This window comes from Salmo trutta, chromosome 23, assembly GCF_901001165.1.
Source record: "Salmo trutta chromosome 23, fSalTru1.1, whole genome shotgun sequence".
NCBI classification, from domain to species: Eukaryota; Metazoa; Chordata; class Actinopteri; order Salmoniformes; family Salmonidae; genus Salmo; species Salmo trutta.
In genome coordinates this window covers 38,008,140-38,033,678 of record NC_042979.1, presented here as the reverse complement: position 1 = coordinate 38,033,678, position 25,539 = coordinate 38,008,140, and the positions used below count along the sequence as shown (strand labels likewise).

The window sequence follows — 25,539 nt, the reverse complement described above, 5'->3', positions numbered from 1 at the left end:
TAAAAAAGACAAATACTGTTAAAAAAAAAGCTGTTCCCTTGCGATTCTCTGACAGATTTAATTCAAACACTTACAAGACAACGTTATCTTTTTTTCCTGGGAAAGGTCATTTATTTTCAATACAAAAAAGGTACAGACTCAAGCCTTGACAGCGAACTTGCGAATAGTGTACAAGCGTGATTTCCTCTGCATCTTTTTGGTCATCAGACTCTCCTCATGTTTGTTCAGTCGCCTGCGGATGGCACGGGTCTTCCTGGGCCTCAGATCAAGGGGCTTGTACTTCTTACCCTGCAAAAGAAGCAAAAAAAAGTGTAAAGATTCCAATTCCATTCAAATCACCATTCCAATTTCCATGATTTCAGGGATTCAAATCCCCGAGCTGACAAGGTACAAATCTGTCGTTCTGCCCCTGAACAAGGCAGTTAACCCACTGTTCCTAGGCCGTCATTGAAAATAAGAATTTGTTTTTAACTGACTTGCCTAGTTAAATAAAGGTAAAAAAAAATAAAAATCTGCCTATGCCAATTGGCTATGGGTTACACTAGTTAATTTAGCAGACAAGATTTGCTTCGAATTCCATGGCATTATTTTATAGTATCAAGAACACAAATAGACAAAGCTGAATAAAATATAAATAATATTTTCTCCAAACGCTTTGAGGGAGAGCGCAGATGCGGCTTTTCTGTGTTGAGCGGTTAACAAAGAAATGGGTATTCCTATATGCTTAATTTAGTGTTATTGCTTTAACTTTAGTTCTACAAACGTTGGACTATATGTTTTGATTTTTAATCCATTGTAAGGCTGCTTGATGTGACTAATGATGATTTGGAAAAAAAACTTGCTTGAAAGGCATGAGCTCTGTTTAGTTTTTTGCGCAGGCTGTACACACTTCATCAGTCGCTCATTCACAATTTGACAAGCACTTCATAATGCCTAGAATTTCACGGCGGCATCCCGTGTGTGGCCGTAATGCACCCCAAAAAAATAAAAAATCCATGCCTTTTGCGACCAGTGGCCGTTGAAGCCCTTCTCCCCGGGGGCAGCGTTGAAGCCCTTCTCCCCGGGGGCAGCGTTGAAGCCCTTCTCCCCGGGGGCAGCGTTGAAGCCCTTCTCCCCGGGGGCAGCGTTGTGCCCATCACCTCACACGGCTCTCCATCACATGATCGGGTCTATCTCAAAGGCTACAAGTGAAGACCGACACGTCGGGGACGCAACTGCATGCGTCCTTATGCAATTCCGAGGTGCATATTGAAGATATTGGAAGAACTGTCCAAATTTACAGCCAACAAGATGGGTAGGCCTAATGAACACCAAAAGCACTAGCCTATGTCAATCTACTATCCCCCATAATACAAAAGTTGACCTATTCTATTCTGTGCGAGAAATAAATATTCCAAACAGTCTGGGACAATTGTGGGATGCGATAGATCCCAAATGAATACAACCACTAGCATCAAAAATACTTTTTTATGCAATGTGGCTGACGCAACAGATCAGAACGTTTAGCTTAAAATGTTGATAGCCTAATAGTTTATTTATTCACATTATAAGAGCAGCAATGCACACATAGTAGGCTATAAGCGATAATGTTCCATTAGTGGAAAAACACCATTATCAAAAGTGACCGCAAATGCGAATATGCATGCAATGCTTTTATTATAAAGGTGCATTTTAATGGTGAAAATTATCTTCCCCAAACTTGAAACTCACCCGCTGCCTATGTATGCCGGTTAGGCTCTACACGCATTGTAAAGCAGATGTGCTTAATTTTAAGAAGTTATTTGGCCACTTTAGTTATAATACAAACCTTATCAAAGCATATAGACCTGAGGTGTGATTAGAAAAATTCACAAAAAAAAGGCATGTTTTCTTATGCTGGGCATCATTCACAAGTGATAATATATAATTCACAAGTGATAGGCTAATATTGCCATCCATCAAACTATTCATGATTTAATCTTGTCTTTACATATGTTTGAAAATGTATTTGATTTAGAATGGACCATTATCATGCACCTGTATCGAAACAAGGCAGTTGGAAAAAATACACGTCATCTATGCACTTGAATAGCGAATGGAGGATGCTTTTCCCTGTGGTTCATTTTCATGCCAGCCAGGTAGGCTATACTCCTGTTGTAAATATATGTTTAACGTTAGGAAAGTTGGGAAATAAATATATTAGGCCTAGCCTATAAAAAGCCGATGGGAGGCCATCAAAACTCTGTTTTCTCAAGCAATTGCATAGCCTATAGAAATGTTGCGCAACATGAGCTGTCATGAAGTGTTTGATTCGATTTTCGATCACATTTGCATTGATGTCAGAGTGACTACAGGGACAATAGAGTGCTGAGTACCAGGCAGTTAGCAAGTTTGGTAGGCTACTAATGACCATCAGCAGCATCAAAGCATAGAGAAGCCTTATTACCATAACTAAACGGTCATGTGGAATTTGACTGCCGGTGTGGCGGTAATACGGTCACAGCAAACAGCCCTACTTAGGGCAGATGTGGCTGGATTTCAATTAGCGGAAACTCCACTTTCAAGCACCAACTCCACATCATGATTCAACAAAATAATCAGTGACGCTGATGCACCAAATAAAGATTTGTGAAAAGAATCTAACGCTGATGCACAAAATACGTGAAGACAATCAGAGCTCAGTATTGCTAGTGACCTCAGGATACTGTACCATCATGACGCATAGATACTGTGATTCTATACTACAACATCCTATAACTTAAATCCATGAAGCCAGCAACAAAGTTGTAAATGAAAGGCCTACCTTGTAGAATTTCCTCAGGTTCTCCTTCTGGGTCTGGTTGACGACTGTCAGGACTCTGGCAATGGACTTCCGAACGACACGGCTGAAATTAAAGGTGGGAATAAGTGAAATACATGAAACATTGCACTTTCAACATATTATTTAAAACAACTTAAATGGTAGACTCCGCCATATGACATAGATGCAAAAATTAAAACAGCATAGTTGGTCTATTTCCACAACAGAGCGTTAAAACACGATAATCAACTTCTCCTGTGGCTCCCATGCTGTAAGAGCGTGAAGCTAACCCATCCACATGCGCAGATACCGTGTGCGACTGTGTGAAAGAAAAAAGTATTGAATCTTACTCATCTCAATATCTGCAATGTTGATCATGGCAACTAATGACATATTGCTATTTACCACGTTTTAACTTTATCTTTCAAATTGTACCGATAAGATATAGGGAAATGTACAATTGCTTTTCTGCCATATATCAATGTCAAACAATGTGTAGTACATTCAAGTTGAACATGTTTTACGAGGGGTGTGCCGATCTGGCCATGATCTGGTTATGATTTTCCCTCATAAGCAGGGGTAAAAGTAAGGTGCTACGGTCCGGTACGCTGTACCAGTAAAACACGAGCCTATCACAAAACGTCATGAAAACGGCAGGCTATAATACCATGAAAAATATGTGACTGAACTTGAACGGGTGGTATAGCCTACATTCCAAAATGCGATGTGGTTCGACCAGAACAGACATTTTTGCCAAGGCAGAGATGACTGGCGAACACAGAGATGCACGGACAGCAGTGGACGCATAAATGCTAACCTAATGACAATTGCCAAATGTTATGACACTTTTTGGTGTTTTGAATAACAGATGTCTCTTTCCATTCACCACTGTTTGGAGGCTGGTAATATGTTGTGAGTGGATGAACGTGTGCAGGTAGCCTAGTAAAGGAGCCCTTTGACGTGATTGTTTGATAACCAGATGAAAACATCATGACTGGTTGTGTTTATGCCAAAATAAAAGGGTCATACATTTTAAAAGTTAAAGATGCACTGCAGAAAACGCTCTGCCATTTCCTGTTTGTTAAAATTACAGTTTCAGTTTGTGTGACAAAACAAGTATAGCGTAGAGAATCATTGTACCATCTAAAATACTGTGAAATATATTTTCCAAAAACATTGTATTTTCAGCTGTTTGAAGCTGGTGTACAAAACCGAAAGTAAAAGACGCAAAAACAAACCTTAACAGGAATAATAGAAACAGCACACATAGAACATGTTTACCGCTTCTTAGATTTGCTTTCAATGAGATTGACAGATCTATAATACATTTTTATGTGAATTTGGTCAGGTCACCCAAAAAGATACATATTGCAGCTTTAAAATGACAAATATTTTAAGACTAGGCCCATAGAAGTCCTATTGAATTAATAGGGATTCTACATAGAAAAAATATACAATGCAACAATTTCAAAGATTTTACTGAGTTACAGTTCATAAGGAAATCTGTCAATTGAAATAAATTCAATAGGCTCTAATTTATGGGGTTCACACGACTGGGAATACAGATATGCATCTTTGGGTCACAGATACAGTACCTTAAAAAAAAGGTAGGGGCGTGGTTCAGAAAACAAGTCAGTATCTGGTGTGACCATTTGCCTCATGCAGCGTGATACATCTCTTTCGCAGAGTTCATCAGGCTGTTAATTGTGGCCTGTGGAATGTTGTTTACCTCTTCAATGGCTGTATTGGCAGGAACTGGAACACGCTGTCGTACACATCAATCCAGAGCACCCCAAACATGCTCAATGGGTGACATGTCTGGTGAGTATGGAGGCCATGGAAACACTGGGAAATGTTCAGCTTCCAGGAATTGTGTACAGATCCTTGCAACATGGGGCTGTGCATGATCATGCGGAAACATGAGGTGATGGCGTTGGATGAATGGCACGACAATGGGCCTCAGGATCTCATCACAGTATCTCTGTGCATTCAAATTGCCATTGATAAAATGCAATTGTGTTCATTGTTCATAGCTTATACCATAACCCCACCATGGGACACTCTGTTCACAACGTTCACATGAGCAAACCACTCGCCCACACAACACCATAAACGCTGTCTGCCATCTGCCCAGTACAGTTGAAACCGGGATTCATCCGTGAAGAGCACACTTCTCCAGCATGCCAGTGGTCATTGAAGGTGAGCATTTGTCCACTGAAGTAGTTAAGACACCAAACTGCAATTAGGTCAAGACCTTGGTGAGGTCAACGAGCACGCAGATAAGCTTCCTTGATACGGTTTCTGACAGTTTGTGCAGAAATTCTTCAGTTTCATCAGCTGTCCAAGTGGCTGGTTTCAGACGATCCCGCAGGTGAAGAAGCCAGATGTGGAGGTCCTGGGCTGGCGTGGTTACACATGGCCTACGGTTGTGAGACGTACTGCCAAATTCTCTAAAATGACATTGGAGAAGGCTTATGGCAGAGAAATTAACATTCAATTCTCTGGCAACATCTCTGGTGGACATTCCTGCAGTCAGCATGACATTTGCAAACTCCCTCAAAACTTGAGACATCTGTGGCATTGTGTTGTGTAACAAAACTGCACATTTTAGAGTGGTCTTTTATTGTCCCCAACACAAGATACACCTGTATAATGATCATGCTGTTTAATCAGATTCTTGGCAAAGGAAAAATGTTCACTAACAAGGATGTAAACACATTTCTGCACAAAATTTTAGAAATAATATTTTTGTGAGTATGGAACATTCCTGGGATCTTTTATTTCAGCTCATGAAACCAATACTTTACACATTGCGAAAAACCTTCAGGGCCAGGCTTCCCGAGATGACTTCATTCTAAGGTCAACAGGCTACATATACCTCCATATTTCAATAACAATAACGATCAAATACAATTGAGTTCTATTTTGCTGTTGTGGCCTAGTCATTTTGCCTCAATATACTTCCTGTGTAACAACATGCACAATGATGTGAGAACTAAGATTTAATGCAATAGAGGCTACGACAGAATAAAACACCTCAATATTTGTAGCCATAGGTGATAGTCTCTCTCGGAACTGATCCGTTGTCAGTAGTATGTACGACTACTTATGTTAGGTAAGAATTTTAATAGAGAACGCTGATCTGAGAGCAGCACTGCTTTCCTTTCAATCTTATCAGTATCGACATATGCTCCAAAGACCCATTTAGTGAACATTCTCGACGCAGAGTTTTAGGAAACGCATGTGACATATTCGGACATTATAGGAACGATGCGTCGCTAAACACTTCTAAGCTTAAGTTCTATCGCTATCAGGAAACACAGAACCAGGTCAACAAGATACAGTCCATTACCTGAGAGTTCAGGTTCTACCAGGGGCAGCAGGTAGCCTAGTGGTTAAGAGCCTTGGGCCAGTAACTGGTTCGAAGGTTAAGCGGATAATGATCCTGTGAAGTACGAGGTTGTGATCTCACCTAGCCTACCTGCACCCTCCCAGAAATGTGTGCATTGAGAACCCATAGACATCAAGCGTGGTGAATTGGACACAGTAATTCACATCTGTGAGCATTACATCTAAACTCCTGACATTGTTGTCCAAAGGTGCTCATATGGGTGCAGTTGTGTTTGTTTACATTCACCTAATGCCTGCTTTAAATGATGCCACTAGACACTTCTGCATATGACCTGTCTGCAAAACATTGTGGGAGGAAAGGTAAAATGAATTGTTAGCAAACGCAAGTGATTCTAAACAATACTCACATTTTGGACAGCTTGGATGCAGCACCACCCGTAACCTTGGCAACACGGAGCTGAGATAGTTCCACCTTGAGGTCTTCAAGCTGTTTAAGGAGCTCCTCCTTCTTCTTGCCCCGCAGGTCTCGGGCCTTGATTTTAGCCTGAAAAAACATTGATGAACAGCCCATTAATTAGGATGGTAGTTCTTTACTGTTGACTTCAGACTAACATGGAATATTTTGCAATCTGCCTAATCATACAGATCTAACAGGATAACCACAATAACGTTGTAATTTATCTGAGTCAAGTGTATGACAATGTTCACCCTAGAGGGAAAACCTATAAATGACGACCGTGTCCTAGGCCACTTAAATTACGATTGAGGATGGTTCAGGCAAGATCCCCATATAAAACATACTTCTTTGATAAACATCCAAAACCCTGAACCTTGAAATGCAGCACTCACATTTTTCGCACCAACAAACATACCCAAAAGAAAACTTGAGTCTGACAAGTGCTTAATTATGTCAATGTCTCAAAATACTTCACATCAGACAACATATTTGCAAGATGGTCTACCTAGCGACTAATAAAAACTTAAAATGTACAACTATTAAACACTTACAATGAACAACTAACTACACTATGTGAGATAAAAGTTACCTAGTTGACAGTCGATGTCATTAATTTGTCTGTCTCTCGTAGTACTAATGTAAACCTGACCATCTGAGGGGTTAGCCCAAAAAAAGTGCCACTGGATTCTGAACGTGCAGAACATTCTAATCAACGAATACGAAGGCGGACTGAATCAAAAATTAATCACACGAAGCCCAGAGATGTGTGACAACTATTTTATAAATGTTACTATATACAAATTGTCTGGATGATGGAAGATTGTGTTAGATTGAGTTGTTGTCGATTATTGCTTACCATCGTCGTCGCTGATAGCTCATCAAAAAGGAAGTTGAGGGGCCAGGTAGGAACATCTACCGGGTTATTATCGACCAATCAGAATCTTCGTAATCCTGACAAGAACTGGTATCAATTAGATTTCCGGTTTCAAAATAAAATCTCCCAGTAAAAAAAGTGATGGACATCTTTTTTAACGGTTTCGTTGTACAGTAAATAGTATTGCAATAGTTAATGAATTTGGGGGAATCAAAACAAAATAATAGAAATATTGCTACCACTTGATGCACATTTAGCAATAATTTTGAGTTGAACGCATAACATTTTTCAAATGTGTTATTATAATTGGTTAATATTCAGAGTGAACATTCAAACGGCATTAAATAAATATCTCACACATAAATAGCTACATAATAACCAACAAATGTTTAGACAGAAAATTAACCATAGGGTTGTCTGTCAAATAACACACTGTGGTACTCCATAACATTTACATTACATTTAAGTCATTTAGCAGACGCTCTTATCCAGAGCGACTTCATGTTTAATGAAATTGGCCTGAGCACGGAGCTGCGCCAAATCGACAAGGAGCAACATGTTGTAACTGTGGTGGAGAACATGAGGTGACATCCCTGGAATGCCCGAGTAGGGTGAAAGAGACTGGGTTTGCCAAAATCAGGGCAGTTGAGAGAATTTCCCTATGAGGAGGCTATCAAAAGGGTAGAAAGATTATCTCTGAAGGTCAATTGTTGTGAATCACCAGCTGGACCCAGAAATTCTTAATGTGAAGAAAGTAGACTTTGTGTCTTCTATAGCGATCTTGTGAAACGGCACTGCACAAGTTGAAAAGAAGTCAAGCAAGATCTACATCATTGTTTCTGTACATGAAATATTTCTGGGATTAAAAGATCTCACATCTGAGGAGCTACCTTGATTACTTACATTTCAAGTTATTTAGCAAGTCAATTATCCAGTGGGATTTACAGTAGTGAGTCCATACATTTCTTTCATACTGAGGCCCCGTGGCAATCGAACCCACAACCCTGGCGTTGCAAGCGCCATGCTCTACCAACTGAGTCACACTGATTGCAGGTGTGTTTAAGTTTTCAAATTACTGAAGGAGTGGGAATATATCATTTGAAAACTTAAATACCCTGCTTAGGCTCTGAATCATCAGAGCGTGGGATGACACGAGACAGTGTGGCTCAGTTGGTAGAGCATGGCGCCTGCAATGCCAGGGTTGTGGGTTTGATTGCCATGGGGGTTCAGTATGAAAGAAATATATGAAAATGAATGGACTCACTACTGTAAATCACTCTGGATAAGAGCGTCTGCTAAATGACTTGAAATGTAAATTATTCAGGTAGCTCCTCAGAGAGTGGGATCACATACATGTATATATATGCAATACCAGTCAAAAGTTTGGACACACCTACTCATTCAAGGGTTTTTCTTTAGTTTTACTATTTTCTACATTGCAGAATAATAGTGAAGACATCAAAACTATGAAATAACACATATGGAATCATGTAGTAACCAAAAAAGTGTAAAACAAATCAAAATATATTTTAGATTCTTCAAAGTAGCCACCCTTTGCCTTGATGACAGCTTTGCACACTCTTGGCATTCTCTCAATCAGCTTCATGAGGTAGTCACCTGGAATGCATTTCAATTAATAGGTGTGCCTTGTTGAAAGTTCATTTGTGGAATTTCTTTCCTTCTTAATGTGTTTGAGCCAATCAGTTGTGTTGTGACAAGGTAGGTGTGGTATACAGAAGATAACCCTATTTGGTAAAAGAACAAATCCATATTATGGCAAGAACAGCTCAAATAAGCAAAGAGAAATGACAGTCCATCATTACTTTAAGACATGAAGGTCTGTAAATCCTGAACATTTTAAGAACTTTTAGTTTCTTCAAGTGCAGTTGTAAAAACCATCAAGTACTATGATGAAACTGGCTCTCATGAGGAACGCTACAGGAAAGGAAAACCCAGAGTTACCTCTGCTGCAGAGGATAAGTTCATTAGAGTCACCAGCCTCAGAAATTGCAGCCCAAATAAATGCTTCACAAAGTTCAAGTAACAGACTTCTCAACATCAACTGTTCAGAGGAGACTGCGTGAAGGCCTTCATGGTCGAATTGCTGCAAAGAAACCACTACTAAATGATGTAGTCTGTCGCAAAACCCCACCCAATGAGAAAAAGCTGCGCCAAATCTCTGATATATTTATGCAATGGGGGGGTGGGGGGTATGGCCAATATACCACGGCTAAGGGCTGTTCTTATGCACGACACAAAGCAGAGTGCCTGGATACAGCCCTTAGCCGTGGTATATTGGCCATATACCACAAAACCCCGAAGTGCCTTATTATATTATAAACTGGTTACCAATGTAATTAGAACAGTAAATAGTACTTTTTGTCACAGTAAACTGTCTGATATACCATGGCTTTCAGCCAGTCAGCATTCAGTGCTCGAATCCCCCAGTTTATAAAGAAATGATTTTAGCACCTCAACTCTTTATGTGAACATTAGTGAATCAACACAGCATCTTGCTCAGATGTATCCCCTCAAACATGAGGTCACATGTGGCTCCTCTAATATTGGTTCTTGAAGAATTTAACTAAACATTTTCAGTCCTGTCTTACCCTAGTAATAACAAAAATGATAGGCTACGGTTGTTTTACTCCACTTTTCATGTTTTGGTTGTCACCTTTCTTTTGACTGTTGGTCTGGGTCCTTGCATCCATAGACCTATATTTCTGTCTATCAGTGCATTTAAGAGAATCAGTTTGGATTGCAAGATGATCTGTAGATCATTGATTCTGCACAGTCAGACTAATGTAGTTGATCTCAAAATGCAATATATGAATTTGAGGGTGGTAATTTATGCTACATTTTCCCAACAGCCCCATCCCTCAACTTCACAGCCAACCAGACAAAAGCATCCACTGGACTACAGGAATCATAGAGATAAATAGAGGACTCATCTTTGTATCTGTGCTACTATACTGTAGCGTCTGTGACAGGATTGGCAGCGCCGTTGAGACAATCTCCATTTTGAAGTGGTACATTTTCTTCTTCACGATTGGCTGATCCCTCCTGATGACCCCGTTGGACATGACTCTAACATGGTCACCAGGAGGGATCAGCCAATTAAGTTGTAAAGGTGTCAGCATCAACTGGCGCCTAGCCAAACTCGGCTAGCCGAACCGAACGAGTGTGCTCACATACTGCCTTAAAAGAGCGTCGCTTGAAAAATGAGAAAAAGCGGCAATAGTACTGTTTGTCCATTTTGAGCAGCCGTAGTCAGTATAAACTTCCTCAAAATAGTCTCACCAAAGTCCTAAACTAACAAAAACGTCCCAAAATGTCATCATAGTATATGCACAAACTCTCCCAAATTGTTTTGAATGGGAAGCCTTCGAATGCCTTTAGTCCCACCCAGCTGTGACTACATTAAAATGGTGGAAGCCCTCAATGGTGCTGCCCATGCTAACACAGCCTTTTGGCCACTAGAGGCCTCTATCATTCTCTATGAGAGGAATATAAGCGGCAGAAAGGCCAATGGACTGAAAAAAATTAAATCACATCGTTTTTTTTTTCAAATGTATTGAGTTTGATAACTAGAATAATATATAATGACAGTGATGTACTGTAAACCGTACTGCTTTTTTTGGCGTTTATATTTTATTTCCAATAATTGTCTAGGTTGTTGTGAAATTGTTAGGTTGTTGTGATATTGTTAGATTACTTGTTAGATATTACTGCATGGTCTGAACTAGAAGCACAAGCATTTCGCTACACTCACATTAACATCTGCTAACCGTGTGTATGTGACAAATACAATTTGATTTGGTTTCAGGGCAGTACACTTATTGTGAAGGATTTGTTCAAATATTTGACCCGGAAATTGCAGTTTATGCTGCTGGCTTCACGTAGGTGAAAATGATTCTGACAACAACACTATCGCGTGTCAAACTAGTTAGCTAGATATTTGGTTGAAAAGGAATGATTGTGTAACACTGGCAGATAAATTACAATCAAACCACCGTTAGATTGTCACATCTGCGTAGATTGTGGTTGCTAGCAAGAGCACCGACAGGGCAAGTACACTGTACTACGCTTGCATCAACTCAACAGCGCCGTGGAGGACTAGCTCGCTGGCTTGCTAGCTACTGTTTCCTCCAGCGAAGTGGCTCCGATGGCGAAAAACACTCTTTCGTCGCGATTCAGGAAACTCGACATAGATGAATTTGATGAGAACAAATTCGTGGATGATCACGATGAGGCTGTCGACAATCAAGGACCCGACGGCGCGGAGATAGACAACCTCATCAGGCAATATCCTTTACGTTCATGCCCCCCGTGTTAACTAACTAGCCAGCTAGCACATTTAGCTATCAGATAGCCTCGGCGATTTTGTTTTTCATTCAAAAACCCAAATGTTCAACATAGCTGATTTTGTGTTCGTACTGACAAATGTATCTCGCAAGTTAGCTTAGTTGATGTTGTGTAAATATGTCGTTTTAGGTTGTTGGCTAACTAGCCAATGGAGGATATCCCTGGCTGAACCGTCCTTAACGTCCTTAACTCTGGTCCAGACCAGGGCGCCCTCCAGAACTATCTAAACCCGAGACTCTTGGATGTCCTAACTCTTTGTTAGCTAGGTAGTTACGTCTAAACAGCTATAACTAGCATGAAAAGTACAAGCAGTTGTTCCAGTATCGATGGGGGAATCACTGAGCCATTTGATTTGGGTGAGGCAGGAGTATCAGTGTCAGTAGGGTCAAATGGCCCCCATAATTTTGTATTTTTTTATTTTTTTATTTCACCTTTATTTAACCAGGTAGGCAAGTTGAGAACAAGTTCTCATTTACAATTGCGACCTGGCCAAGATAAAGCAAAGCAGTTCGACAACATACAACAACACAGAGTTACACATGGAGTAAACAACATACAGTCAATAATACAGTAGAAAAAAAATAAGACTATATACAATGTGAGCAAATGATGTGAGATAAGGGAGGTAAAAGCAGAAAAAAATGCCATGGTGGCAAAGTAAATAAAGTATAGCAAGAAAAACACTGGAATGGTAGGGTAATAAGGGCCTTATTTCGAGTGAGACACATACAAGTCAGGATTTGCTTAAATATATATACCCTCCCCCCACCACCTTGTCTGGTGGTATAGATATCCATCTCTCTGAGTCATCCTGCTCCATTTGAAGGGAATATGGTTGAGATGGTCAGGTGAGATCGGATGTCTGCGTTTTACAAAGGCAGCTCAACTCTGATCCTTTGACCAATCAGATCAGCTCTGAAAAAGATCTGATGTAAGACCAATTCCAGGAAAAATATAAGAATTGAGCTGGCTGTGTAAATGCAGCCTAAGGTATTTGTATTTTATTATGGATCCCCATTAGCTGCCAAGACAGCAGCTATTCTTCCAGGGGTACAGCAAAATTAAGGCAGTTTATACAATTTTTAAAACAGATTTCACCACACACTGTGTGCCCTCAGGAAAGAGATCTCACATTGGATGCTGCCATCAAAACCCTCCCTGATATTGGTCTGTTTGTTGGTGGAAAAAGATTTGCTTGTGGAGATGCATTGTGTTCCTGCCCCTTAAACCTATTTAGGATATGGCAATAGGAAGTATTAAATTCCTTAACCGACTGTAGTGCACAGGCGACATGATGACAGCTTTTCACATTGCTCTCCGGAACCCTCCTGTCAACACTAAGAATCCAGCAATAAAGGTAATGGGCCAAGATGTGCATCAAATCTGAAATTGTACTCTTGCATCATGTAACTTTGTGGGAAGCTCCTTTTGTCAATTTTGACATTGGTCTAGAATACTAGTATTACAGAGTTAAGAACATACCGTAAGCTCACTCCACAGCTAGCTTGAAATGTTGCGGATGGAGCCATCCAATTGGTACTTTTCCTTGTGGCTCAAACCATTGGAATGTTGTCAAGTAGGGCGGTCCAGAGTTCAAGCCAGGCGTGAGCCGAATCGGGTGGAAGTGGTACTCACTAAGCAAGCAATGTGGCGTCCATAACATGGCAGGAGAGGCTTAGCAAGCATCCAAAAAATGTTGCTTCTCTCTCATGGGAATCTGCAGTTGTAAATAACTTCCATTAACATGCTCTCTCCCTTTCTCTCGCTGTCTTGCTCTGTCTTTCAGGAAAGGGCTCTGGCAATAGTGCTGAGAGTGTTGACGTCATTCAAGTCCAGCGATATCGAGCCAGCTGTCAAGTCGCTAGACAGAAGCGGGGTGGACCTGCTTATGAAGTACATATATAGAGGCTTCGAGAAGCCCTCTGACAATAGCAGTGCCATTCTCCTACAGTGGCACGAAAAGGTGTGAAAGCTCTCTGAACTTGTGATCTTTAAACTCTAAGCCACCTAATACAGGGATGGGCAATTGGTGGCACCCTCTTTTTTTTAGGAAGTGGGGCAACTGTTGGAATAGTATAATACTCCAGGTGTTATTTTGAAGTTTGGTTGTGCATCAGCAGTTTTTCAGTCACTCAATCAGCAAAACGTCTTTGGATTGGTCTAGCCATCTTGGTTGAATTACTGGCCCAGGGAGCCCTCATTAATTTTGTTAGTCAGTCTCACTCAGATATATTAAAAACAGCAAACATTTCCCTCCACCGTATAGCAAAATGTGTAGAATTGCAGAAAATTTGCTATAAAATAGCACATTTCCCCCTCCACCGCATTACAAAATTTGAATTGCATGAAACTTGTTATAAAATTGCTAAATTGTCTCTCCGCCCCATGGCAAACTGGCTTTAAAACTGCAACATTTTCTCTACGTGTAGAATTGCACGTAGAGGGGGGCTGCTAAAAAGTTTCACAATGTGGTGGGGGGGTATGCACGTGGTTATGCAGACCCGCGAGCAACTGTGGCCCCTCGTGAATTCAGATGTGGCACCCACCCCCATCAAAGTTGCCCATCCCTGACCTAATTTATCATGTGTGTATGATATTTGTTCATTTCTCTTCCCCTTGTTTTCTTCACTCAGGCTTTCGCAGTTGGGGGCTTAGGGTCAATCGTAAGAGTTCTGACCGCCCGAAAGACAGTTTGAGGGGACGTGCTTTATCACATGGAGCATCTCCTGCATGACCACTGACAAGAGGAGTGACTGCCTTCTGTATAAGGGAAAGTAGCTTATTACCACAATACATTTCTTCCCGAGAATAAAAACCCTTACACTACATAAGTAAAGACAAAAAAAAAGGGAACATTATTTTCTGTTAGAAAATATTTAGCTGTAACTAAGGAAATTGATACATGTTCATGTATAGGATTATAATTTTTACCTAATCACGAGTTTGTCGTTCTTAATCCATTGCATTTCTGTTCTATTACTATTCATAAGTATCAGCATGTTTCTTTGAGGGTGGGGGAAGGAAAAGTTACCCTAATGACATGAACATGGCAGGTAAAAGGCTGTGCATCAACTGTTACTTGGTACCAACGGTACCTTTATACCAGTGTGTGTGTGTGTGTGTGAGCTTGCGAGTATGTCCTTTGGCTCACATCAGTGTTGAATATTTAGATTTACGTTTTTCTCATTGTCAGTTTTGTACAGACAAAAGTACATTTAATATAAAGAGATTGAGATTCTTTGAATTCAATTAATTGGTGGGTGGGGGATTTCATTGTAAAGTGCCTGCTGCAATAAAACTCATGGATCATCTTAACTGGGAACAAGTGTCCTTGTCATTTGCCCTCTAGTCTACAGGTTGGTGGTGAATTTGGCTGTGGAACCTGTATTCCTGTTCAGATTGAACACAATGGTACGTGTGAATCTACAAACTAGTTCCAGAGAAACACCTCGTCCAAATAGTACATTATTTCTCGTTTTTAGCACATTTTAATAGGATTAGCTATGCAAGCACAAAGGAGTCTTCAGTAACCCTGTCATATGCACTTGGAGAGCTGTGAGGATTGTGGTCTAGCGGAAGGTAAAGTGGAAACAAGTAGGGAGGGGCTAGGGTATAAGTGCATTTGTGAACTATCCATTTAAAAAGGCTGGACCTATCAGGAGGCAAGGTTGATGGTTGAATTTATTTAAAAAATGGTAAAGCAGTGTTGGCGGCAGTAAAGGTAATTTTCATGCAGCGTTTACCGTGAATGTAGTCTCCGCTGACGCAGGAACATTGCCTTTAAATCACACTGAACTTCCGCGATATGGATTGAACGGAACCCTAAATCAAAACCTTCATAGCTGCTTAACCAGAAATGTTAAGCTCCAAGCGACATCTCTTCATACAGGGTTTTAAAGTACACCTTACAGCCACCCAGAGAATGAACCAATGCCCCCACAAGCTAGGTGTCTGATTGTAATAGACATAACAGGTAAATTATCTTTATACAACCATCACTGATGTCTACAACATATGTCCATAAACCCCGTCGATAAATCAGACTACTTAATTATGCTTTCAGCAACAACTGAAGACCATCAAAGCAAGAAGAAATGGGCACAATTCATAGCATGCTAAGTGAGGGACATTGGTTTTGGTTACAAAAATATCCCTGGAACACATTGCAAATCAGTTAAAATTGAAGTGGTGTGTCTAAATTCATTCAGGGGCATTTTCCGCAACATTGTTAATGTCTTCAGTCCAAAAGCATCTCTTGATATCTTGCCTATTCCTACTGTATTGTTGATTGTGTGTGTGAAATAAATGTTTGAGTGATGCTTTTGTAACAGGTCATTTCTTTTGAGGAGTCAAAGCAATCACCTATATAAAATACATTTTAAACAATAATGTCAGATTATTCAATAATGAAAACATCTCACAAATTAAAACAAAACAGTCAAACTTTTAATTTTCTTAAAGCATTCAAAAAAGCTTGCATGTTTGGTATTTTAGTCAACTTATTTTTCCTTCATACTTAACAATAACATCAAATATAATTGGCAACAAATGGGACAGAACCGTTTAAAGGATATAAACAAAGAATGCCAAATAATGTTTAACTAGCATCTCTAGAAACCCTTAACTTATAAAGAAAGAGTATTCCGACCAATATCACTTTGAAATCGTTCCCTCCCACAACAGTAGGAACCGGTTGAAAGAACACCCTTACTCTCAAAGTAACATTTTAGATTTAGGCCCAAGAAATTGATTTATGTTCATACTTAAATATATTTTTGTTCCATATCATTGTTACTCATCTAGGGCTTATCCAAATGGTGCGAAACGTTCAAAGCATTGCAGATAGAAATGTATTGCACAGAATTGACATGACTTTCAAATAATAGATACTTAATTTATAGAATGGACATTCCTTTGTTTCTCAACATTTCACCCTATTAGGGGCTTCAACTACATGCCAACAGCTCAAAGAGGACAGTCGCATCCTGTCACGATTTACAAGTTTACCGGTATTATAACATAAATAAATGGTGTCTAGGGCTTTGTCATTATGCATAAATATCATATACTGTACTATCCTCACTAGTAAGACCTATTTTGGGATGGGGATACACGGTAAAGGGGCGGCTTCACTTCAGTTTGCACAGGAAGCTTTGACACTTTTCTATAAGAATATGAGTGCTTTATGTTCCCCTCTTGCTCCTAACTACAATGCACAATAACACACTACATGGAGGAGAGTAAAGTCAACACGAGATTACAACGGGCTGTAAACAAAGGCCCAAAGACAAAGCAGGAAAACATGTCCCGAAATGGTTTTACTGCATACAATTCACAGTGTATGATATGACACGGTCACAATGCGTCAACTCGCAACCTTTTTGAATCAGGTATATTTAAGTATGGGTGCTCTGTCTTTTCCTCTTCCCTTGAGGACTTCGTAATGTTTGTAAATTCATGAATCAAGGATAGTCCGAGAAAACATGGGTGATATGCTCAACAGGATAGTCCGAGAAAACATGGGTGATATGCTCAACAGGATAGTCCAAGAAAACATGGGTGATATGCTCAACAGGATAGTCCAAGAAAACATGGGTGATATGCTCAACAGGATAGTCCGAGAAAACATGGGTGATATGCTCAACAGGATAGTCCGAGAAAACATGGGTGATATGCTCAACAGGGCAGTAATTCTTCTTCCCCTGAAAGCTCATCAGTCAACTTGTTTTGGCAGTGATAACTCTTATGGAAATTGGAGTGGTCCATAAAAATGGTGGCAATTAAAAATTGGACTGTGACGCCGCAGTCCATGATGTGCTTGAAGAAAAAAAACTGGATAAAACCAAAAGGCAGTTTGAATGAAACAGTCCACAGAGGCTTTGTAGATATACATTTCTATGAAAGTGGGTCCCTTAAGTGAAGAGAAGATGAGCTACGGTCGTGTAGCTCGTTGCACTAGCTTGTGCTTCCCAGTGAGCTAGGATGCTAGTCTTGTGTGATGTGGATGATCATGCTCTGTGCTGCCATCCCAAACATGGACAGACATGCATGCTCTAATGAAATAACACAGATAACATCATATATCACAACAATTAAGGTTTTTACAAAAAATATGGACAGTGTTCTTGTCCATTGTCATTGACAAAAACATCAAATATCTAAATGTGTATTACAATGATTGTGGGGTGGCATAGGGAATAATGGATTGGACGGTCTCTGACATGCCTTTATACCGACAGCACGACAAATAAGATTAGGTCATAATTCAATACAGTAAAGTGCAAGGCTACTATTGTTTTTATCATCATTATCAATCATATTATCATTGTCAACAAATAAACAAATAATTATTATAATTGCCATGGGGAGTAGTATTTCCCATGTTGAAATGGTCCACTTTTGTTTGTTTCAATGGGGAGAACCATGTAAGTTTCCCCGACTCTCTCCATGTCCTTGGAATGTATGCTGGCTGAATTTGACCAAAACAACTGATTGGGGGGAACAATGTGCAGTTCATTCATTAAAATTGCTGTGCCAACTGCATATATTTTTCACAGCTTCTACAATTAACAATTCGACATACGTACTAAAGACCAAACATCTCTCTGTATCACATACTGTTATTTTCAATTAAACATAAATATACATTTAAAATTGTGATTTCTTACTTTTGAAATTCATTTTTTCTCTCTCCGTAAATACAAAAAACAAAATGATTTGGCTATTTTTGTTCCATCACCACACACATGTACTTAAAACCGGTTGCCAGGAGTCAGTCTCAGCACTACCCGGTTCCAATGCTTCAAGCCCCCATCAATATAAGGAAATTAGATGACGCTTGCTGCCATACAGGGCTCTCGCTAGACGGCTAACGCTGGAACTGACCTGCAAACAGACTAACATGAACTCGACAGAGTAAACTCTATGGACAAGAATACTGATAAGACATGCAAAGAAAGAGAAACAGCAGCATGAACTCGCTCCAGTAAACCATCATGCCTAAGACAGAGGAATGCCATTATGGGGGCTTAGTTATAATGAATGACACAGGGCCTCTAAAAGTCCTACATTTTCCAGAAACCAATAGTTTTTGAATCAGGAGGGGTGAATCTCAGAATCTCCCCCCCTTTACCTAATTTCCTTAATCCCCACTGGTCTGAAAGAACTGGTCAGGAGAAAGCCGGTTAAGGAGAGTATACGTAAGACTATAATTGCCATGGGATGCAACCCCCAAAACATATAGGCTACAGCATAGAGAGAGAGGCCTTTTCCATCCCTACAATGTCTCAAAAGATATGCTGCAATGATATGCTGCCAATCAAGGTCAAAGCTAAATCTTTTAAAAGATCCACCCCAGAAGGAGTGTTACCCTGGTTCCTCAAGTGATTTCTTTGAAAAAGCAGAAGATTGGGAGAGATGTGTCTATTTATCTATTTTGATTGGCCAGTGAGGGGCTGGGCAGCTGTGTACCTGCGGGGTGCTTAAACATATACCCGCGGTAAACCCAGTCCGAAAACCTGCTCTGATACAAGGAGTAATAGACAGTGAAAATAGATTAGCGACCTCCCGCTTGCTCAGTCACTGCACTAAATGAGCGGATATGTTTGCAGATCATTCAGAGCCGCTGACACCGCCACCGTATGTTAGTATTTAGATGTTAGGAGCTGGTGCCTAGAGGGTAGGGGCTGGTGCCTAGAGGGTAGGGGCTGGTGCCTAGAGGGTAGGGGCTGGTGCCTAGAGGGTAGGGGCTGGTACCTAAACAGGTCGGAGCTGGTGCCTAGAGGGTAGGGGCTGGTACCTAGAGGGTAGGGGCTGGTACCTAGTGGGTAGGGGCTGGTGCCTAGAGGGTAGGGGCTGGTACCTAGAGGGTAGGGGCTGGTGCCTAAACGGGTAGGGGCTGGTGCCTAGAGGGTAGGGGCTGGTGCCTAGAGGGTAGGGGCTGGTGCCTAGTGGGTAGGGGCTGGTGCCTAGTGGGTAGGGGCTGGTGCCTAGAGGGTAGGGGCTGGTACCTAAACAGGTCGGAGCTGGTGCCTAGAGGGTAGGGGCTGGTACCTAGAGGGTAGGGGCTGGTGCCTAAAAGGGTCGGAGCTGGTGCCTAGAGGGTAGGGGCTGGTGCCTAGTGGGTAGGGGCTGGTGCCTAGAGGGTAGGGGCTGGTGCCTAGAGGGTAGGGGCTGGTGCCTAGAGGGTAGGGGCTGGTACCTAAACAGGTCGGAGCTGGTGCCTAGAGGGTAGGGGCTGGTGCCTAGAGGGTAGGGGCTGGTGCCTAGAGGGTAGGGGCTGGTACCTAGAGGGTAGGGGCTGGTGCCTAAACGGGTCGGAGCTGGTGCCTAGAGGGTAGGGGCTGGTGCCTAAACGGGTCGGGGCTGGTACCTAAACGGGTCGGGGCTGGTACCTAAACGGGTCGGGGCTGGTGCCTAGAGGGTCGTGGCTGGTGCCTAGAGGGTCGGGGCTGGTGCCTAGAGGGTCGGGGCTGGTGCCTAGAGGGTCGGGCTGGTGCCTAGAGGGTCGGGCTGGTGCCTAGAGGGTAGGGGCTGGTGCCTAGAGGGTCGGGGCTGGTGCCTAGAGGGTAGGGGCTGGTGCCTAGAGGGTAGGGGCTGGTGCCTAGAGAGTCGGGCTGGTGCCTAGAGGGTAGGGGCTGGTGCCTAGAGGGTAGGGGCTGGTATCTTACCTATCTTTCCGATTTGGTCCTGCCGTACATACCTACACGTACGCTACGGTCACAAGACGCAGGCCTCCTAATTGTCCCTAGAATTTCTAAGCAAACGGCTGGAGGTAGGGCTTTCTCCTATAGAGCTCCATTTTTATGGAATGGTCTGCCTACCCATGTGAGAGACGCAGACTCAGTCTCAACCTTTAAGTCTTTACTGAAGACTTATCTCTTCAGTAGGTCCTATGATTAAGTATAGTCTGGCCCAGGAGTGTGAAGGTGAACGGAAAGGCTGGAGCAACGAACCGCCCTTGCTGTCTCTGCCTTGTCGGTTCCCCTCTTCCCACTGGGATTCTCTGCCTCTAACCCTTTTACAGGGGCTGAGTCACTGACTTACTGCTGTTCTTCCATGCCGTCCATGGGAGGGGTGCGTCACTTGAGTAGGTTGAGCCACTGACGTGGTCTTCCTGTCTGGGTTGGCGCCCCCCCCTTGGGTTGTGCCGTGGCGGACATCTTTGTGGGCTATACTCGGCCTTGTCTTCGGACGGTTAGTTGGTGGTTGTAGATATCCCTCTAGTGGTGTGGGGGCTGTGCTTTGGCAAAGTGGGTGGGGTTATATCCTGCCTGTTTGGCCCTGTCCGGGGGTATCATCGGATGGGGCCACAGTGTCTTCTGATCCCTCCTGTCTCAGCCTCCAGTATTTATGCTGCAGTAGTTTATGTGTCGGGGGGCTAGGGTCAGTCTGTTACATCTGGAGTATTCTCTTGTCTTATCCGGTGTCCTGTGTGAATGTAAATATGCTCTCTCTAATTCTCTCTTTCTTTCTTTCTTTCTTTCTTTCTCTCGGAGGACCTGAGCCCTAGGACTACCTGGCATGATGACTCCTTGCTGTCCCCAGTCCACCTGGCCATGCTGCTGCTCTAGTTTCAACTGTTCTGCCTGCGGCTACGGAACCCTGACCTGTTCACCGGACGTGCTTGTTGCACCCTCGACAATTACTATGATTATTATTATTTGACCATGCTGGTCATTTACGAACATTTTAACATCTTGACCATGTTCTGTTATAATATCCACCCGGCACAGCCAGAAGAGGACTGGCCACCCCTCATAGCCTGGTTCCTCTCTAGGTTTCTTCCTAGGTTTTTGGCCTTTCTCAGGAGTTTTTCCTAGTGAGTTTTTCCCAGCCACCGTGCTTCTTTCACATGCATTGCTTGCTGTTTGGGGTTTTAGGCTGGGTTTCTGTACAGCACTTTGAGATTTCAGCTGATGTACGAAGGGCTATATAAATAAATTTGATTTGATTTGATTTGGTACCTAAACGGGTCGGAGCTGGTACCTAAACGGGTCGGAGCTGGTGCCTAGAGGGTCGGGGCAAGTGGTTGTTTCTGAACAGGGCTAAACTGTTCATGAGGGTCTGCATAGGCACTCTGTTACTTTACCCATCCAGGCCTCAGTTTTACAGAACAGACTACTGAAACTAAACAAAAAAAGCAACTTCCAGGAAATTACATGCGTTAAAACCAGCAGATCTAGTTGGGTAAACAAATATGGAGGTTAGTCTCACTCTAAACCCTACATCCAGTAAACTTGGCCAACACATCTACCCATGCACAGAAGAGGAGACTTCCCTACAGCTTGCATTGAAGTTCATTTGCAGTTCAGATAGCTGGAAGCATCCATCTAGAACCCATTGCAGGCAGTGCTGTCGTAAAACTATGTTAATTTATTTTCTGTCTTTTTAAGTGTAAAAGCCCTCGATAGCTTCATGTGTCCTCCTGCCACCCTCAGACTAAAATAGCTGCACCATGTGTTCATTTGAGTGCTTTTTTTATAGTAACAACACGGAAGTACATGCTCATCTCATGTGGATATAAGTAGCTAGGTAACTTGTTCATGTTTGCATTGTACATAGTTGACTTCCACAAGTAGCTGTATGAATGTATTCAAAATAAGTATAGCCGAGAGGGTAAAGTAGATAAGGTAGGGGAAATAAGGGAGTCTTGGGTTAAAAAGAAACGGACACTATTTCAGTGTGTTCAACCAGTAACTTAATTACCTCTGAAAGATGAGGACTCTCCCTTGTGCGAATGTGTATAGCGGTGGTCTGCGTGTCTGTGGTTGGTCTGTGTTTGTATAATTGTGGTGACTAGCTGGGCAGCTGAATGTCAGTAGTTCACGTCCAGCGTTCCGTCCCAAAAGAGGCTCCGCACATCCAACATGGCGGCCAGCTCCAGAACGTGCTTCTGCAGGACGCTGCTCTCCACCGTGTCCTGTTTGGGTAGCTGAGGGTACGATTCCGGGAAGCTCCTGGACTCCTGCAAAAGGCAGACAGAGAGAGAGAAGGGACATTACATTTGTCCCCCTAATTACCATGAATAACTGTGGGAGATGTAACTAAGTACCAAGGGCACAATAAAACTGATTTACCCGGAAGAGCTTGTGGAGTCTCAGTGTAGCCGAGCAAAACACAAAGCGGATCAGTAACAATCGGAGAAACTCATCACCGTAGAACTGTAGAAAGGCTTGGTCTGTGAAGGACAAATTCCACCATTATGGTTGTGATATTTGCACTTAAAATAAAAAAAAAATGCCAAAAAACACAAAACATACCTATAGCTTGTGAGCGCGTAATCATCTGGCCGATGTCACGGTACACCTTGTGTAGAAACTCCTCGGCCTTCTCCCACAATCCTTGGCGCAGGCTGCTCAGGCCACACACTGACAGGAAGGCCAGAAGGGGGCAGTACAGGAAGAGTGTGAAGAGGCTGCCGCGCTGAGACTGGTCTGAGAGAAGAAGGAGACCAGGTTGAGAGACATTCATAGAACAGTTTCTCAGAACACCCACAAAAACAATGTCTCATCTCTCGTGGCTTATTATGCCCACACATTTCTAAACCAATCAATAAAATGAATTAAAATAATTGCAGAATCCAATGGAAAATAATCTGCCACATATATAAGCCTAAACGAGTACAATGGCTGGTATCAATAGGCCAACACATTTGAGAATTAACTGACAAGCTGTAAGAGCTATTTTCTAGAATAGTTAAGAGTATGGCATAGTGTAATTGCCGACTTCAACATTGAAAGTAATTGACGGTTGCCTGTAACACGCTAATTAAGAGGAGTACAGAGGCGTAAAAAGCTATAATAATAGTGACAAACTAACCTTGCATGCTCTTTGGATAGACTGTAGGAGATAGCAGGCACACCAGCGGCTGACCAAAGAGATTGGTGAAATTCTACATGGAGATACAAGGCATTAATATTAGCGTTAGTAAGGATCACGCCAGACTGAATTCCCAAAAGGAATAGTCCACTTTTCCTTAAATGCATCTTAAAATTAGGGGGGGGGTAGTGAGGAGTATTTCTGTCTGCAATAAAGCACTTTTGTGGGGATTGGCTGGGCCTGGCTCCAAGGCCTACCCATGGCTGCACCCCTGCCCAGTCACGTGAAATCCATAGATTAGGGCCTAATGATTTTATTTCAATTGACTTATTTCCTTATATTTTTATTTCATTATTAATTAAGTCAGTTAAGAACAAATTCTTATTTACAATGACGGCCTACCCCGACCAAGCCCTAACCCGGACGACGCTGGGCCAATTGTGCGCCACCCTATGGGACTCCGAATCACGGCCAGTTGTGATACAGCCTGGAATCAAACCAGGTCTGTAGTGACGCCTCTAGCACTGAGATGCAGTGCCTTAGACATCTGCGCCACTCGGGATCATGAACTGTAACTCAGTAAAAACGTTGAAATTGTTGCATGTTGCGTTTATATTGTTGTTCAGTAAAATAATGATGAAAATCCAGGGAACTACCATCAATCAATTTAAGTTCAGTGTTTTAGCAATGTATGAAAAGCACCTCAAAGTTATCATTATCCTTCTCTTAACCCAAAAAAGGTGTAATTGTGATGAATGTAATTCTCACCAACCTTATAGGCTGTGCTGTTGGAAGAGTCCACAATGACAAAAAGAGGCTTCCGGGTGAAAGGGAACAAGTCCCCAGGGTGAAGGCTAAGGCATACAGGAGTCAACAGTAATTGCATGTACACACACGTTACAAACAATTTGGGCGAATATTGTAGTGTGTGTTAATAAATAAAGTGGGCTGTGCAAGAAGTTCTATGTAACTTTTTAAAAGCCAATACTGTACATGCATCTCATGTCTGCCAAAAAAACATATTGAGGACAGTGGATTGCCAGAGCCTGTTCCTTACCAGTGCATCTCTTTTTGGGCTTGGTTCCTTTTCTGTACAGTCTCCCCGTTCACCACATCACGGTTTGTGTTGGTGAGAACTCCTCCAAAGTCATATGGTCCTGATAGAAAATCAATCAAATATTTTGAATAAATGATCAGATGGATTTCAGCTCCTGCTGCAAGAACGTGATCAGTGTGTGAACTCGTGAGTGTGTGTGTGTGTTTACAGAATTTAAGGGGGGGCTGGTGTACCCTCATAATCCAAGCGTCCGGTAGGGAAGACTCCAGTAGCTGAAAGATAGACGAGCAGCACACTGTTCGCTGGCAACTCCTACAAAACAACACCTAAAATCAGCCAATACCATCCAAAAATCATTAATGTATTAAAATATACATTTTATTGATATTTTATACAATTCTGATGGGATTCCATTAGGATGTACTCTAGAACAGGATGTAGATTTCTTTCTGTTCAGCGTTTTCATTTCCATTGGGTAGGACTAGGGCTGTGGCGGTCATGAAATTTTGTTAACCGTCACTCGTTCGGGTCTTTCTCACAGGTTACAAGTGAAGACCGACACATCGGGGAGACAGTTGGAGACTGACCTTAAAGGAGGCAGACAAGAAGGTGTAGAGCTGGCTGAACGTTGGCTTGTACAGCAGGTACTTGTGAGGGTTCTCTCTCTTGGCTGGCTTCTCGCTGGGTTCCTGTGAAGGAAGACATGGGGTAAGGGCCTGTGAAGGAAGAAACGGAGTAAGCAGCTGTTTACAGGACAGGTTTCATGTAGGGTTTCCGGTGCTGCCTTTCTCCCATATCACATTCGAGACTTTTACATTTGCAATATTCTGTCTATG

The 25,539-nt window shown here is 42.1% G+C and overlaps 3 protein-coding genes across 6 annotated transcripts in view; 1 reads left to right on the top strand and 2 right to left on the bottom strand.

Moving 5' to 3' along the window:
- Nucleotides 1–86: 86 nt before the first annotated feature.
- rpl35 (ribosomal protein L35) lies at nucleotides 87–7,539 on the bottom strand. The gene is made up of 4 exons (XM_029710214.1): nucleotides 7,444–7,539; nucleotides 6,538–6,674; nucleotides 2,783–2,864; nucleotides 87–288 (listed from the first exon to the last, which is right to left on the bottom strand). Exons 1-4 carry the CDS (start codon nucleotides 7,444–7,446, stop codon nucleotides 139–141), a joined length of 372 nt encoding a protein of 123 aa, XP_029566074.1. The 5' UTR covers nucleotides 7,447–7,539; the 3' UTR covers nucleotides 87–138.
- A 3,785-nt stretch (nucleotides 7,540–11,324) lies between these two features.
- LOC115160001 (actin-related protein 2/3 complex subunit 5-like protein) lies at nucleotides 11,325–15,148 on the top strand. The gene is made up of 4 exons (XM_029710213.1): nucleotides 11,325–11,766; nucleotides 13,111–13,183; nucleotides 13,613–13,789; nucleotides 14,460–15,148. Exons 1-4 carry the CDS (start codon nucleotides 11,627–11,629, stop codon nucleotides 14,520–14,522), a joined length of 453 nt encoding a protein of 150 aa, XP_029566073.1. The 5' UTR covers nucleotides 11,325–11,626; the 3' UTR covers nucleotides 14,523–15,148.
- A 1,102-nt stretch (nucleotides 15,149–16,250) lies between these two features.
- scai (suppressor of cancer cell invasion) overlaps nucleotides 16,251–25,539 on the bottom strand; it is a 35,944-nt gene continuing 26,655 nt past the window's right edge. For 3 of the 4 annotated variants that reach the window (XM_029710204.1, XM_029710203.1, XM_029710202.1), the window contains 10 exons: nucleotides 25,291–25,419; nucleotides 24,937–25,015; nucleotides 24,704–24,803; nucleotides 24,419–24,500; nucleotides 23,647–23,719; nucleotides 23,088–23,261; nucleotides 22,905–23,005; nucleotides 21,792–22,792; nucleotides 20,027–20,111; nucleotides 16,251–19,645 (listed from right to left, as the gene is read on the bottom strand). In XM_029710204.1, coding sequence (XP_029566064.1) covers nucleotides 22,643–22,792; nucleotides 22,905–23,005; nucleotides 23,088–23,261; nucleotides 23,647–23,719; nucleotides 24,419–24,500; nucleotides 24,704–24,803; nucleotides 24,937–25,015; nucleotides 25,291–25,419 — 888 coding nt within the window. In that variant the 3' untranslated portion in view covers nucleotides 16,251–19,645; nucleotides 20,027–20,111; nucleotides 21,792–22,642. The remainder of the gene's footprint in view (nucleotides 19,646–20,026; nucleotides 20,112–21,791; nucleotides 22,793–22,904; nucleotides 23,006–23,087; nucleotides 23,262–23,646; nucleotides 23,720–24,418; nucleotides 24,501–24,703; nucleotides 24,804–24,936; nucleotides 25,016–25,290; nucleotides 25,420–25,539) is intronic. The other variant, XM_029710205.1, reaches the window with a different exon arrangement.

Bases quoted from the DNA above. Each gene is read 5' to 3' on its own strand.
- rpl35 (XM_029710214.1), bottom strand. The intron at 2,865-6,537 runs GTGAGTATTGTT...CTTTAATTTCAG, and splicing joins GCATCCAAGCTGTCCAAAAT to CCGTGTCGTTCGGAAGTCCA. The intron at 289-2,782 runs GTAGGCCTTTCA...CTTCTTTTGCAG, and splicing joins ACCTGAGGAAATTCTACAAG to GGTAAGAAGTACAAGCCCCT.
- LOC115160001 (XM_029710213.1), top strand. From the start codon at position 11,627: ATGGCGAAAAACACTCTTTCGTCGCGATTCAGGAAACTCGACATAGAT. The intron at 11,767-13,110 runs ATATCCTTTACG...ACTGTAGTGCAC, and splicing joins ATAGACAACCTCATCAGGCA to AGGCGACATGATGACAGCTT. The intron at 13,184-13,612 runs GTAATGGGCCAA...TCTGTCTTTCAG, and splicing joins CTAAGAATCCAGCAATAAAG to GAAAGGGCTCTGGCAATAGT.